Source organism: Grampus griseus, assembly GCF_964374135.1.
Source record: "Grampus griseus genome assembly, chromosome: 1".
NCBI lineage: Eukaryota > Metazoa > Chordata > Mammalia > Artiodactyla > Delphinidae > Grampus > Grampus griseus.
Genome location: NC_139017.1, coordinates 1,641,810 through 1,654,001, shown reverse-complemented (window position 1 = coordinate 1,654,001; position 12,192 = coordinate 1,641,810). Strand labels below are relative to the sequence as shown.

The following is a 12,192-nucleotide window of genomic DNA, read 5'->3' as shown; positions in this document are numbered from 1 at the left end:
GAGCACCCACCCCCCTGGCCCCAGAGCACAGAGTGCAAAGTGCACAGGGGTCAGACTCCTTCCATGTGACGGCGCCATGAGAATCGGGTGCGGGCTGTCCCTCCTCTGCCACCGAGGCCTCAGACACACCAGGAATGTCACCAGCCTGCCCTGAGGACAGTTAAGAGAGGAAACGGCCCGGGAGGGAGGCTGGAAGGACTGCGCTGGCTTCTGCCTAGAAGGCAGGCTGTGTCGGGGGGAAGCTACAGCGGACCCAAGCCCCACCCACAGGGAGCCGCATGCACACTGGGACGGCGGCCCTCATATGGAGCCGGGGCCAGAGCCTTCCCGGGGAGGAACGTGTCTTTCCGGACAAAGGTCCATCTGTCCAACTCTGCCTGTGTGGCCAAGTCCCAGGGAGGTCGCCACAGGGGTGGTGGTCTCAGAACGGGTGGGAACGTTTCAGGCAGCACAGCACAGCACCTGAGGCCAGCACAGCTCTGAGTGTCTCCTCTCCTTAGGACACCTCTGTAAACCGCAGGGCCTGCCCCTGAACTGTGGTGGCAGGGTCTTGGGCACTGGCTCTCGCGGCATCTGGTTAGAATCCTTGACGGCTGCCCTCGGTGCTTCTGACAGGAGCCCTGGGCCCCTGCTGGGCACCCTGGGACAGCCCAAGGGTGCTCTTTTCAGCCTCTTCCCTAGGCTCACAAGAGCACAGTTAGCCGGGTAGAGCGGGGCCCCCGGCTGAAGGGCTGAGCAAGCTGAGATTGAAACCCGGGAACACGCAGGGACCCTCTGTCCCTCACACAGACCCTGGGCATTATTATATTATTTTTTCAGGCTTCAGAGCCATAGAAAGCTCCTCCCTCATACGATCTACAGTAGAGTCACCTCCCGCTAAGATGACGGCCCGCCGGCACCAGCCAGGACCGCCTCGAGAGGAGTTAGCCAGGGAGCCTCCAGGAGACAGAGTTAGGACGCAGGCAGAGCCCCCAGAACGCTCCAGGAGCTGCAGAGTGTGCAGTGCAGCCTCCAAATGGGGCCAACCGAGGCCCTGGTCCCTCCCTCCTACCACCAGAGGGCGCCCGCCGACCCAAGTCCCCCTCTTCCTCCTGCAGCCCGGATCAGCATCTGCCGGTGGAGGTCCCAGGGGCAAAGCAGCTCCCTAGGGCCAGTGCAGGACGGACAGTCTGAGCAGAGCGAGACTGCCCCTTCTCCACCCTGGACAGGCTGATGGGCCCTGGATGTGTGGCCCAGGCGTGGCTGGGGACAGAGCCTGCCTAGGGGAGGTGGCTAGCCTGATGGCTGAGGGCCCACCTGTCAGCATCTGCATCATCACAGCATCATCTCTCTCCGCTGCACACCGGTCAACGCCAGCCCAGTCGGGCGGTGAGGACGCAGTTACTACGGCACCGGGTGGTCCCCTCTGTGGGACCTGTTCCCAAGGCCAGCTGTCTGCAGCTCACTGGGGTCCTGTCCCAGGGCCTGGCACAAGGCTGCGGGGAGCTGGGGCACATGGGGGGCTGGGGCCAGGGCAGGAACGCGGACCAGGCAGCCAAGGGGACAGAGGACGTAAAGGCAGCACGGACCTTCGGGCCCAGGAGGGAATGAGGACCCAGCCGGACGGGGGGGCAGGAGCCAGACTTGAGCGCCCCGGACGACGGCAACTGGAAAAGGGTGGCGGCAGAGAACTGAGTCTGCATCCCAGCGCTGCCCCAGGAGGCGGGAGTCACTCTCCGAGGAAGTGGCAGTGACACCTGAGCTGCTTTCTCCAGCTCCACCTCGGGACCCAATGCGGTCGGTCGTGGTGCTGGGGGACTGGCGGAGAGCCACATCCAATCATCACTACATAATTATTATTATTATGAGTATAGTCAAATGTGGCACTGGTGGGAGGCCTCACGTGCACTGCGTGAGGGGCGGGGTCCCTGGGGACCCTCTCCTGCCCCTCCGGGGGTAAAGGTGCTTTCACCCTGGACAACGCACTAAGAGGACCGGGTCCAGGACCAGGATGGGGCTGAAAGAGGCAATATCGTGTGTCAAGGCAAGCAGCCACGCTGACAGCAATGATTATTTTTAACATGGTAAGTGGGTCTGAAACTACACCCCTGCCCCCCAGCCCCCTTTTGACGCCTTCATCTCCGCCCCGCCCTCACTCACCCAGCCCCGCCTCTACCTAGGCTTTCTTCATCTCGGCCCCGCCCCCGCCCCACCTTGGCCCCGCCCCCACTTCCACTGTGGCCCGCCCCCGCTCCACCTTGGCCACGCCCCGCCCGCCCCAGCCCCCGCCCCGGACCCCACCTTGGCCTTCTTCATCTCGGCCACCTCGGCCTGCAGCTTCTTGAGCTCCCTCTCGTAGCGAGACTGGTTCTTGAGCAGCCGCGCGTGCTCCTTCTGCGCAGCCTGCAGCTTCTGCAGGTCCCGGTTCATCTCCCGCAGCCTCTTCTCATAGTCCGCCTTGATCTTGTTGGCCTTCTCCTCCGTGTAGCACTCCATGGTACCTGCATGCAGCGGGGCAGGGTCTGCGCAGGTCCCTGGGCCCCAGTACCCGGGCAGCCTGGGCTCCCGTGTCGGCGCGTGACGTGGGCGAGTCACACCCTCCTCCGCCCGTTCCTTCGTGTGAACAAGGAGGGGCTCGGACTAGACACCCAAGGGCATTCTAGGGACCTCGAAGGGGTGATTTCATCCTGAGATCTCTGAGCCCCTGCCCGTCAGCTTGCCACGAGGGGCCTGAGGACCACTCCCGCTGGCTCGGTTCTGACCCGTGATTGGAGGAAAGGGCCGGGACCAGTGGGACGGGGAAGAGTTAGCAAGAGAAGACAGAGTGAGTGGGCTCGGGGAGAAGGAGCGACCTGGTTCTCCACCCTTGACCTTTCCTACCTGAACTGCCAACGTCTAAGGGACATGGCAAACTAGCAGGTGCAAACCCACCTCCTCGACCTCCACCCCCTCACCCAGCAGTCCTCCCCATCTCAGTATCTCATCACGTCCTTCCAGAAGCTCCCTCCCTGGAGGCATCTTTGGCTCCCTTCTCTTAATCCCCCACCAACCAATCAACAAAGGCTTTCATTTCCACCTTCAAAATGGATCCGGAATACGACCACTTCTCGCTTCCTTCTGTCCAAACCATCTCTCACCAGGACCTTTATAAGAGTTTCCTAACTGGTCTCAAGCTTCCACTTTTGCTTCCCTGCACAGCAGCCAAAGCGACCTTGCCAGAATGCTTTCAAAATTTACATCACAGGGCTTCCCTGGTGGCGCAGTGGTTGAGAGTCCGCCTGCCGATGCAGGGGACGCGGGTTCGTGCCCCGGTCCGGGAAGATCCCACATGCCGCGGAGCGGCTGCGCCCGTGAGCCATGGCCGCTGAGCCTGCACATCCGGAGCCTGTGCTCCGCAACGGGAGAGGCCACAACAGTGAGAGGCCCGCGTACCGCAAAAAAAAAAAAAAAAAAATTACATCACACCCCTTAAAACCCCACACTTCCCATGTCCCTCAGAGAATAAGACAAAAATCCTTAAAATGACTGACACACCTGGTCCGACATTTCTCCTCTGATCTCCTTGACTCTAGTGTCCCCTCTCACCGTGCTCCAGCCATCGGGGCCCTCGTCATGCCACCAACACGCCCGGTGCACGCCTGCCTCGGGGCCTTGGTATCTTCTGTTCCCTCTGCCTGCAATGCTCTTCTCCTCACTCATTCTCTCCAGCACTGTCTCACCTCCTTCAAGTCTTTGCTCAGATGCCAGCTTCTCAGCAAAGTCTCCCACGACCATCCTTCTCAATACGCCCACCCCCTCCCCAGCACACCTTGCCCCCTTCCCTGCTGCATTCTTGCATGACACTTATCACCCCCTGACATGCTATAGGATCTGCCACTTATCTTATTTACGTCCGTCTCTCCCCACTAGAACGTGCGTCCCAAAATCTCTAGCATCTAGAACAAGGACCCTCTGCAAGACGCGCTCAATGCCTGTTTGCTGAGTAAGTGAACGAATGAGTGGATGAGTGCGTGAGTCATGGGATGAAGGGGCTGAGAGCCATGTAAGGAAGATAACATTGTGAGAAGCAGACTTGTAAATGCGATCAAAGGAGACATCCAAGGAGCAAATTCAGGAAGAAAGGCTGAGGGAGTTCACCTTCATGGGCCTGGAGACAGGATTCTAATACTTAAGGCGATGGTAAAAATAATAGAAATGATAAACTGAGAACGCAACAAAGGGACCAGAGTTGGACACAAGGACTTTCTGACTGTGGGTCTAAGTGCACACAGTCCAAGGTCAGAATGCCCCGCCCAGAGGCCAAGGTAACCCGGTGGTGCCCTTCTGACGGGGAGGGGCCCGGGGAGGGGGTGTGTGGCGGGTACGGGGCGGGGCTTCGCGGGGGCGGGGCTTCGTGGGGCGGGGCCTCACTGAGGTTCTGCAGCACGCGGTCCCGCTCCAGCTGCGTGTCCCGGATCTTGTTCTGCAACAGGATCAGCTTCTCCTCGTACTGGTGCTTGAGCGTCTGGAGCCGCCGCTGGCTGTTCTCCAGCTCGTCAATCAGCTTCTGCTTGATTTCGATCTCGCAGGTCAGGTCGGCCAGGTCAGCCTGGTAGTTCACCTCTGTGGGGGCAGAGACAGGCTGGACCGGGGGCCGGGGGCCAGGGGCGTGGTGGAGGGGACGGGCCTTCCCCTGACCAGCCATGACCACTCAGTGACCAGTGGCGAGAGGAAGTGACACATCCCATGGTGGGAAGGTGCTGCCAGGTGGCAACACCCTTAAAGAGCTGCCCGGGAAGTGCGGGCCTGGGCCAGGGAGCTGGGGGGTGGGGGGACCAGGCGTCCCACCCACCTCTGCTGTGCCCCAGAGGCTGATGCCCACTCGCCGTGGACGACCTGGGAGCCAGCAGGGCTGGAGGGAGAGGACCCAGAGCAGCCAGCAGGACTCTGGGTCGGAGCAGAGCTGAGGGACACACGTCCCGATTAGAGGAGTGGGCTGCAGACCAGCCAGACCTAGGTCCAAGGCCCAGCTCTGCATCTCCCACACGGGGAGGCCACCAACCCTCGTGAGCTTGCTCTTCAGTGGTGACAAAGGGAGGAGACCTAACACCTCCGTCCAGGGTGGTTGTGAGGATGCAGAGGCCAGGCCCGTGAAGGGTACAGCTCACCTCAGTGCCCGGCACCCGGGCTGCTGCCATCGTGTCCCTGTTGTTTCTGCTACTACTGGTTTCACGTCTCAGTTCGGCCGGGACACCCGCTGCCGCAGCAGTTTCTCTGCGCCTGCGTGGCAGGCAGCCCCGCCCTGGGCAGCCCCACCCAGGAGCACGCACGCACGCACCCTTGTCCTCGGGGTCGGAGTCCGAGTCCACCAGGCTCTCCTCGCTGCCCGAGTCCTCGTCCTCACGGCCGCTCTCCTCCGGCTCCTCGTCCTCCTGGGCACCAGGCGCCGTCAGAAGGGTGGGCAGTGCAGGGTGCGCGGTGCTGGCGGGGCCTCCCACCCACGCCTCCCAACAGCCTGGGCAGAGCCCCTCTATGGAAGCCTCCCGCCCCCATCCCCCAGCTGGGAAGAGGGGCTGAAGGATGGACGTCACATGGTGACCAGTCAGATACCGCGAGGCATAAGGAGCCCCTCCCCGGCGCAAGGACGTCATGGCGACCCGCACCCCGGCAGGGACATGGGGACGGCCCGAGGTGGGCGGGGGACCCTCACCTCCTCGGCCTCATTGTCATCGGTCTCCTCGCTGTTCTCCTGTTGGAGTTTTGCCCTCTTTTTGAAGGCTTCCTTCTCTGGGCTGCCCAGGAGTGAAGGGTGGACCGGTTAGGGTACTGACGTGCCTTCAGTGTGTGGGTGGGGCGGGGGGATGGGGGGGCAAGAGTGCCTCGTCTCTAGGGCCTTGTATGGGGCTGGGCTCCGGTTCTGCAGGGATCCACTGCTCTTCCCTGGCCCCCAGCTCAGAATGAACCCTGGGGGGACTCCACCCTCCCTCTCCTCGGGGAAAGTCCAGCGTCAGAGGAAGGCGGGAGGCTTCTGCCCACAAATGAGACCGGCCCACTGAGTCCCCAGGCCACCCGGGGTACGCACAGCCCCTGCTGGACACAGGGTCCTGGGGGGAGCCTCCCCTCACCTCTTTCTCCGCTGCCTGACCTCCTTCTTCTTGAGCCTCTCCAGGTCCTGCTTGGCTCGGCGGATGACCTCAGCGGCATCCTCCATGGAGCCGGTCGGGACGACCGGGGACGCGCCCAGGGAGTAGGGACCCCGGGTCGAGGCCCGAGAGAGGCTGCGACGCAGGGACTCGTTCATGGCCTCGCTCTCCAGGAGCTTGGTCCTGCGGAAGGGAGGGTGGGGGGCGGGTGAGCGGCACTGCCTCGGCCCCAGGGCGCCCAGGTGCGCAGGGGCTCACTCACCGCAGGTCCTCAATCTCCCGGATGTAGTTCTGGATCAGAGCACCGATGGCCTCGCTGCCGTCTCCTGAGGGGGTGGCAGGGAGGAAGAACAGTGAAGATAATAAGTACAGCAAGGACCTTAGCTCCAAGCTGGTGGTCTTATATCACTGTCTCCTCCAACAGGGCCTTTTTCAAGGAGGAATCTATCAAAGAGGGACTTGTCTGTGGGCGCAGAGACACACAGGCGCAGATGCTAACGGCGAGACTGGAAACAGGCAAATATCCATCAATAGAGGCTGTTATGATAAATTATTCGTCACCATCACATATGGAACACTGTGCAGCTGAAGAGCATTAAGTAGGCTTGTATGTTTTTAATACAGAAAGATCCCAGGACTTCCCTGGTGGCGCAGTGGTTAAGAATCCGCCTGCCAATGCAGGGGACACGGGTTCGATCCCTGGTCCGAGGAGATCCCACATGCCACAGAGCAATGAAGCCCGTGCACCACAACTACGGAGCCTGCGCTCTAGAGCCCACGAGCCACAACTGCTGAGCCCGCGTGCCACAACTACTGAAGCCCGTGCGCCTAGAGCCCATGCTCCACAACAAAAGAAGCCACCGCGATGAGAAGCCCACGCACTGCAACGAAGCCTAGCCCCCGCTCGCCGCAACTAGAGAAAGCCCGCGCGCAGCAACGAAGACCCAACGCAGCCAAAAATAATAATAATTTTTAAAAATATACAGAAAGATCCCTACGGCATAATGCTAAGTGGAAAGGGAGTCACAGGACAGTACATACGATCACATTTTCAGAGAAAGAAAACGCCGCCCTGCACGCCCCACGTCCCAGGCTGGGTGGGGGGTGGAGGGCCCAGCCTGCCCGCGCCGGAGCCAGCCTGGTGCTCCTGACTCACCGGCCTTGGCCAGGAGCAGGTTGGCCTCCTGGCTCATGAGCTGTGTGACACGGCTGTTGATGGCGTCGATGGCCTCCTGCATGGCCTTGACCCGCAGGCGCAGGGCCCCGTTCTCCTTCTGCAGCATCGCGTTCTCCCGGAACAGGTCACTGTAGCCCTCGGCGCCATCCTCCCCGATCACCCTCTTGCCCTGGGAGGAGGGGCGGGGCGAGGGGTCAGGGGCGGGGGGGGGGGGTGATGATACTCTTCCCCGCCACCCCCGCCCCGGCCCCTCCCTCGGCGAGGCGGCCCTGCCAACCTCCCAGCGCTCAGAAACCTGCCGTGGCCCCAGTGACAACAAAAAGTCCACATTTCGTGACCAGCCACTGCAGGCCACTGTGTTCTCACTCCACCTCCCTCTCTACTGCTCACCTTCCCGCCTCCCCAGACACGAACCCGAGGGTGGGAACCCGAAGGGTCCCAGTGGGTGGCACGAAGGAGGACGGCAGTCTGGGTGTGAGACTACAGGGAGGGGTGGAGATTGGAGCACAGAGTCGCCCTCAGTCTACAAGGCGCAGCCACTTGGGCCACTCCAGCCAGCTCAGCGCCAGATCATCACATCTTCAGATTTTTAAAGGAAAACGGAAACTCCCTGATTTTCAGAAAGCATGACAACTACGTTGCATTCTTTTAAAGCAAAGGGCGAGTCAAACCAAAACCCACTTGTGTGCTAGGTTCGGGCCAGGGGCCACAGCTGGCCACTTTTGCCTTAGTCGCACAGAATGGGACGCACCCCCGAAGGCACTCGTTTTTCCTGTCTCTGTTCCTTTGCACGTGGCTTGTTGCCATCCTAGGACACCCGCTCCACTTCCTTTTGCTGGTGTCTCATTCATTCCTCAAGATCCACATAAAAGGTCCCCTCCTCCATGAGGCCCTCCCTGACCACCTGAGCAAGGAGGGCCAACCCTCTCCTGCAGCATCCCCCAGGCACGCTGGACCACTCACGTGGTCCCCATCCACTCTCCTCACTCTGTGCCGCAGCCTAGAGTCTTACCTGGTCCAACACGGCATATTCAGCAGACGGGAAACCCCAGCAGAGCGTCTGCCCTACACATGAGATCTATGCAAGCAGGGGTGTGCTCTCCCTTCTCTTATATTCTAAGCCCTGAGGGCTCCGACTTCGTATGCGCAGGTCACCCACCAGGTGAGCCTGGCACTGGGCGCCGCGGCTGGCACATGGCGATGCCCAGGGCGCGGGGAGGCCGGGTGGGTGGGGGGGGCCCGCTCACCGCCTTGTACTCCATCAGCTCCATCTGCAGGCGCGCAATCTCGGCCCGCAGCGCGCTGATCTGCTGGCTGGTCTTGTCCTGGTTCACCACCACCTTGTTCTTGATGTTGCGGGCTCGGTTGGCGTATTTGAGCGTGTTGAGCGTCTCCATGAAGTCCCGGTCAGAGGGGCTCACGCAGGCGATCATGATGGTCTGGCTGGGGAGCATGGGGGAGTGGGGTGGGGAGTGAGGGACGAGGGCATGGCCGGCCCAGGAGCATCACTTCAGAGCAGATCCCGCTCCCGCCTGGAAGCCCTAAGGGCCTGGGCAGAACCTGGGACGTGGGGATCCGGACTACCTAGCCCAGGTTTCCACTCCAACAGTGGTGACCACAGCGAGGGAGGCCGTGATGTGTCATCGCCGAAATCATGGCCCTGTGTGTGTCCTTAGCGCCCCCGTCTATTTTCCCCTTTGGGCTCTAGCACCTCCTTTAGGACTATCCCTCCCTGCTGTGCAGATGAGAAAGCTGGGTCCGACCGTAGTGGCCGACGGGCACCTCGAGGCCTGAGGCCCACAGGGGCGGGAGGGCCCCCTGTCCACTGGGCCTTCTGCCTCCCACCCTCCCACCAGTGTGCCCCTGCGCCTTCACCCCTGCCCCTCCCTGGGGTGGTGGGCAGGTACCTGTTCCCGCCCAGCGAGTCCTGGAGGAGCCGGGTGAGCTTGGAGTCCCTGTAGGGCACGTGCACCACTTTCTTGCTCTGGTCCCCCAAGGCACTGATCACGTTGCCCAAGGCCAGCTGCGGGAGACCACAGGCGGCGCTGGCTCGAGAGCACCCAGGGAGGGAGGGGGTGGGACCAGCGGCTCGCTGACCCCAGCAGCCCTCAGGCTCCCTGAGGGTTTAAAGGCAGATGTGTGATGGTTGGTGACGTCAGGCAGTCGGGGACAGGGAGAGGGGGAAGGTCCAGAGGCCCAACAGCAGTGACATACGGGGCTCCGGCCAGTAGCCGGCCCGAGGGGGACCTGGGGAGGGTCTGAGGCTGAGCTGGGCTGACCGCCGCGTGCCTACCAGGCCACAGTTGATCGAGATGCCCTCCTTGGCCCGCTCGCCTGTGGCCCCCGTCCGCTTCAGCCGCTCTGAGCCCGCCAGGTCCACAAAGTGAAACTTGGCGGTGAGCGTCTCATACTCGCCCGAGGGAGCGGTGCCGTCGGGAAGCCCGGTCACGGCCTCGTTCACCTGCAGGGAAGCAGGCGTGTGACTCCCGGCCCCCGCCCACCTTGGGCTCCTCTGCTCTCAGCCCCTGCCCTCGGGATTCGGGGTGCAGCGTGGCTGGGGGGCTCACACACACAGCGCATCTGACTGCGTGCACGTGCCGGTTCTCCCCGCCTGAGAAAAAGAAAGGTCCGCAAGCCGGCAGGCTCCGTCCCCACCCCGCCCTCCGACACGCCGCCGCGGGCTCCTCACCAGGTCAGGCCGGGTGCACAGGCGCATCTGGCACACGTGGATGGTGAAGATGGCGTGGGAGCGGGAGCTCTGCACGTTCATCTGGGTGCTGGCCGTGGTGCGCGACAGGGCGCCCTGCTTCAGGCACTGGATCAGCTGGGGAGTGCGGACGTGAGGACCAGCTGGCTGCAAAGCCCGGCCCCCGGCCCCCAGCCCCCAGCCCCCAGCACCCGGGCGGCTCCTCAGATGCTCACCTCCTCCTGGGAGCTGACGAGGCGGGCGGTGACGCCCGTGGTGTAGATGCCGCCGTTGGCATCCTCGTGGATCTTGATGTTGGACCTGCGGTGGCGGGCGTCAGGGTCGCGGGCGCTGTCGAAGAGGTCGAGGATCTCCTCGTTGTAGAGCTGTGCGGGCGGAAGACAGCCGCTGGGTGCAGGTGGGTGCGGAGGGGCCCCGGGGGCTCTCTCTCGTGTCACAGGCCAGCTCTGCTTTGCAGGTGTGGAAACCAGGCTCTGGGAGGCGACCTGGCCACCCCCGGTCCTCTCTGGGCTCTGGCTCCGGGATCTTTCCCCTGGACAGTGTAGGGCAGCTGGGCCCCGGGGAGAGCTATCCTGAGAGCCCTTCCGCTCCCCAAGGAAGTGGCACCCAGTGCTCAGCCCTGATGGGGGGCTAAGGACCTGGTGGGGACAAGGGGACTCGAGTCCTCACGTGGACGAACAGCATGTGACCGTGGTTGGGGCAGAGCCTGGGATGTTACAGGGCAGGAAAGGGGGGTGGGGGTGTGGCTCCAGGAGGGAGGGGTGTGGAACTCAGTGGAGAGCTGAGCAGCGCCCTGTCCTATCCCTATGGTCCCTGGGGGCTGAGGAATGTGGGATGGAGAGCAGTCTGGGGACGCCACCACGGGAGGTGGCCTGGCCAGGAGCAGCACCCCATTTCAGAGGGTCTCAGGCTTGCACACTCTTGTGTTTGGAGTTGCTGGCAGGGAATGTTTCACCTGCTGGCGTTTGCACCATGCAGGGGGCTGGGGCTGGAGAGCAGGAGGGATGGGGCAGCTGGTCAGTGGCCAACAGAATCCCGAGAGGGGAAGGGGCAGGCCACAGCCCTCGGACATCCGAGGCTTTGATGGCCTTAAAGGGACAGAAATACCCCACAGGAAGGGGAAGAGGAAACGGCAGGGACCGGTGCAGACGTGGGGGCCTTGGTGTCTGTCTGTCTGCTGGGACAGACGCATGGCATCATTTAACCCCTTGTGGGTCACCCTTTGGCATGGGTTTTCTAGGTACTGAACTGCTCTTTGGGGCTTTCTATGGCAAAAGGATGGAGAAAAGAAAAAACAAAGAGATGAGGAAGCTTATAGAAATACACAGCATAGGACACGCATACACACAAACATATACAGACACACACAGACACACACACACATACGCACACATATACCTACACACATACACAGACACACACATATACACATGCCTCACACAAACACAAACATGCACCTACACACATCTCCACATACGTATACACACGAACACACACACACACACACACACGCAGACACATATATGCACATATACACACACAGAGGCAGACTCTTTATCAGAAGCAAAAGCCCAGAAGAATAAAGAGAAACTCTCAAGTCTACAGTACAGGTCCCCTAGGGGAAAGGAAGGGGCCACGCTGGGGCCGGGGTCGGGGGGCGTGGCGGGGGGGAACACGAGACCTGGGGACGGCTGGGGCCACATCTCTCCCCCCGAGGACAGCCTGGGTGCAGTCTGAGCCCAGGGTGGCCCCACACCCAGCAAACGTCCCAGGGCCGGGGGTCCGTGGGCTGGCGCTGCCCGGTCCAGGTGCGCTAGAGCAGGAGCCTGGGGACACCCGGCCTCACGGGAAGTACCCAGGCCCAGCGGCCTTCCTGGAGACGCTTCTGAGAGGCCCCTTGGCAGGCCAGAGGTCCCCTCCCCACCCCCAAAGCCCCCAGCTGCCACGGTCCCTGGGCTCAGCACCCGGACATCCTCCCAGGGAGAGGCAGGGCCAGATGCCAGAAAGGCCCCTCAGGAGGACCTTCCTGCTCTGGGGTTAGAAAAGGCTCAGAGGGTCAGGAAGGACCTCAACCAGAAAGGGACAGGGCAGGCCGCTCTGAGGCTGGGGAGGGCCCAGCAGAGGCCAGAAGGGGCGAGAACTAGAGTCTCACCGTGTGCTGGGCAGGTGCTTCCTCATCATTCCCTGAAACCCCTACGAAGTAGGTG

General features: G+C 62.1%; 1 protein-coding gene across 2 annotated transcripts in view; it reads right to left on the bottom strand.

Annotated features, from left to right (window-relative positions):
* The window catches only part of KIF21B (kinesin family member 21B), a gene marked incomplete at both ends in the record, with an annotated part of 39,983 nt that overhangs the window by 14,476 nt on the left and 13,315 nt on the right, over window positions 1–12,192 (bottom strand). For both annotated transcript variants that reach the window (XM_082667741.1, XM_082667742.1), the window contains 12 exons: window positions 2,281–2,480; window positions 4,390–4,581; window positions 5,297–5,390; window positions 5,669–5,750; window positions 6,084–6,284; window positions 6,364–6,427; window positions 7,258–7,447; window positions 8,526–8,721; window positions 9,186–9,301; window positions 9,572–9,739; window positions 9,968–10,102; window positions 10,201–10,350. In XM_082667741.1, coding sequence (XP_082523867.1) covers window positions 2,281–2,480; window positions 4,390–4,581; window positions 5,297–5,390; window positions 5,669–5,750; window positions 6,084–6,284; window positions 6,364–6,427; window positions 7,258–7,447; window positions 8,526–8,721; window positions 9,186–9,301; window positions 9,572–9,739; window positions 9,968–10,102; window positions 10,201–10,350 — 1,788 coding nt within the window. The remainder of the gene's footprint in view (window positions 1–2,280; window positions 2,481–4,389; window positions 4,582–5,296; window positions 5,391–5,668; window positions 5,751–6,083; window positions 6,285–6,363; window positions 6,428–7,257; window positions 7,448–8,525; window positions 8,722–9,185; window positions 9,302–9,571; window positions 9,740–9,967; window positions 10,103–10,200; window positions 10,351–12,192) is intronic.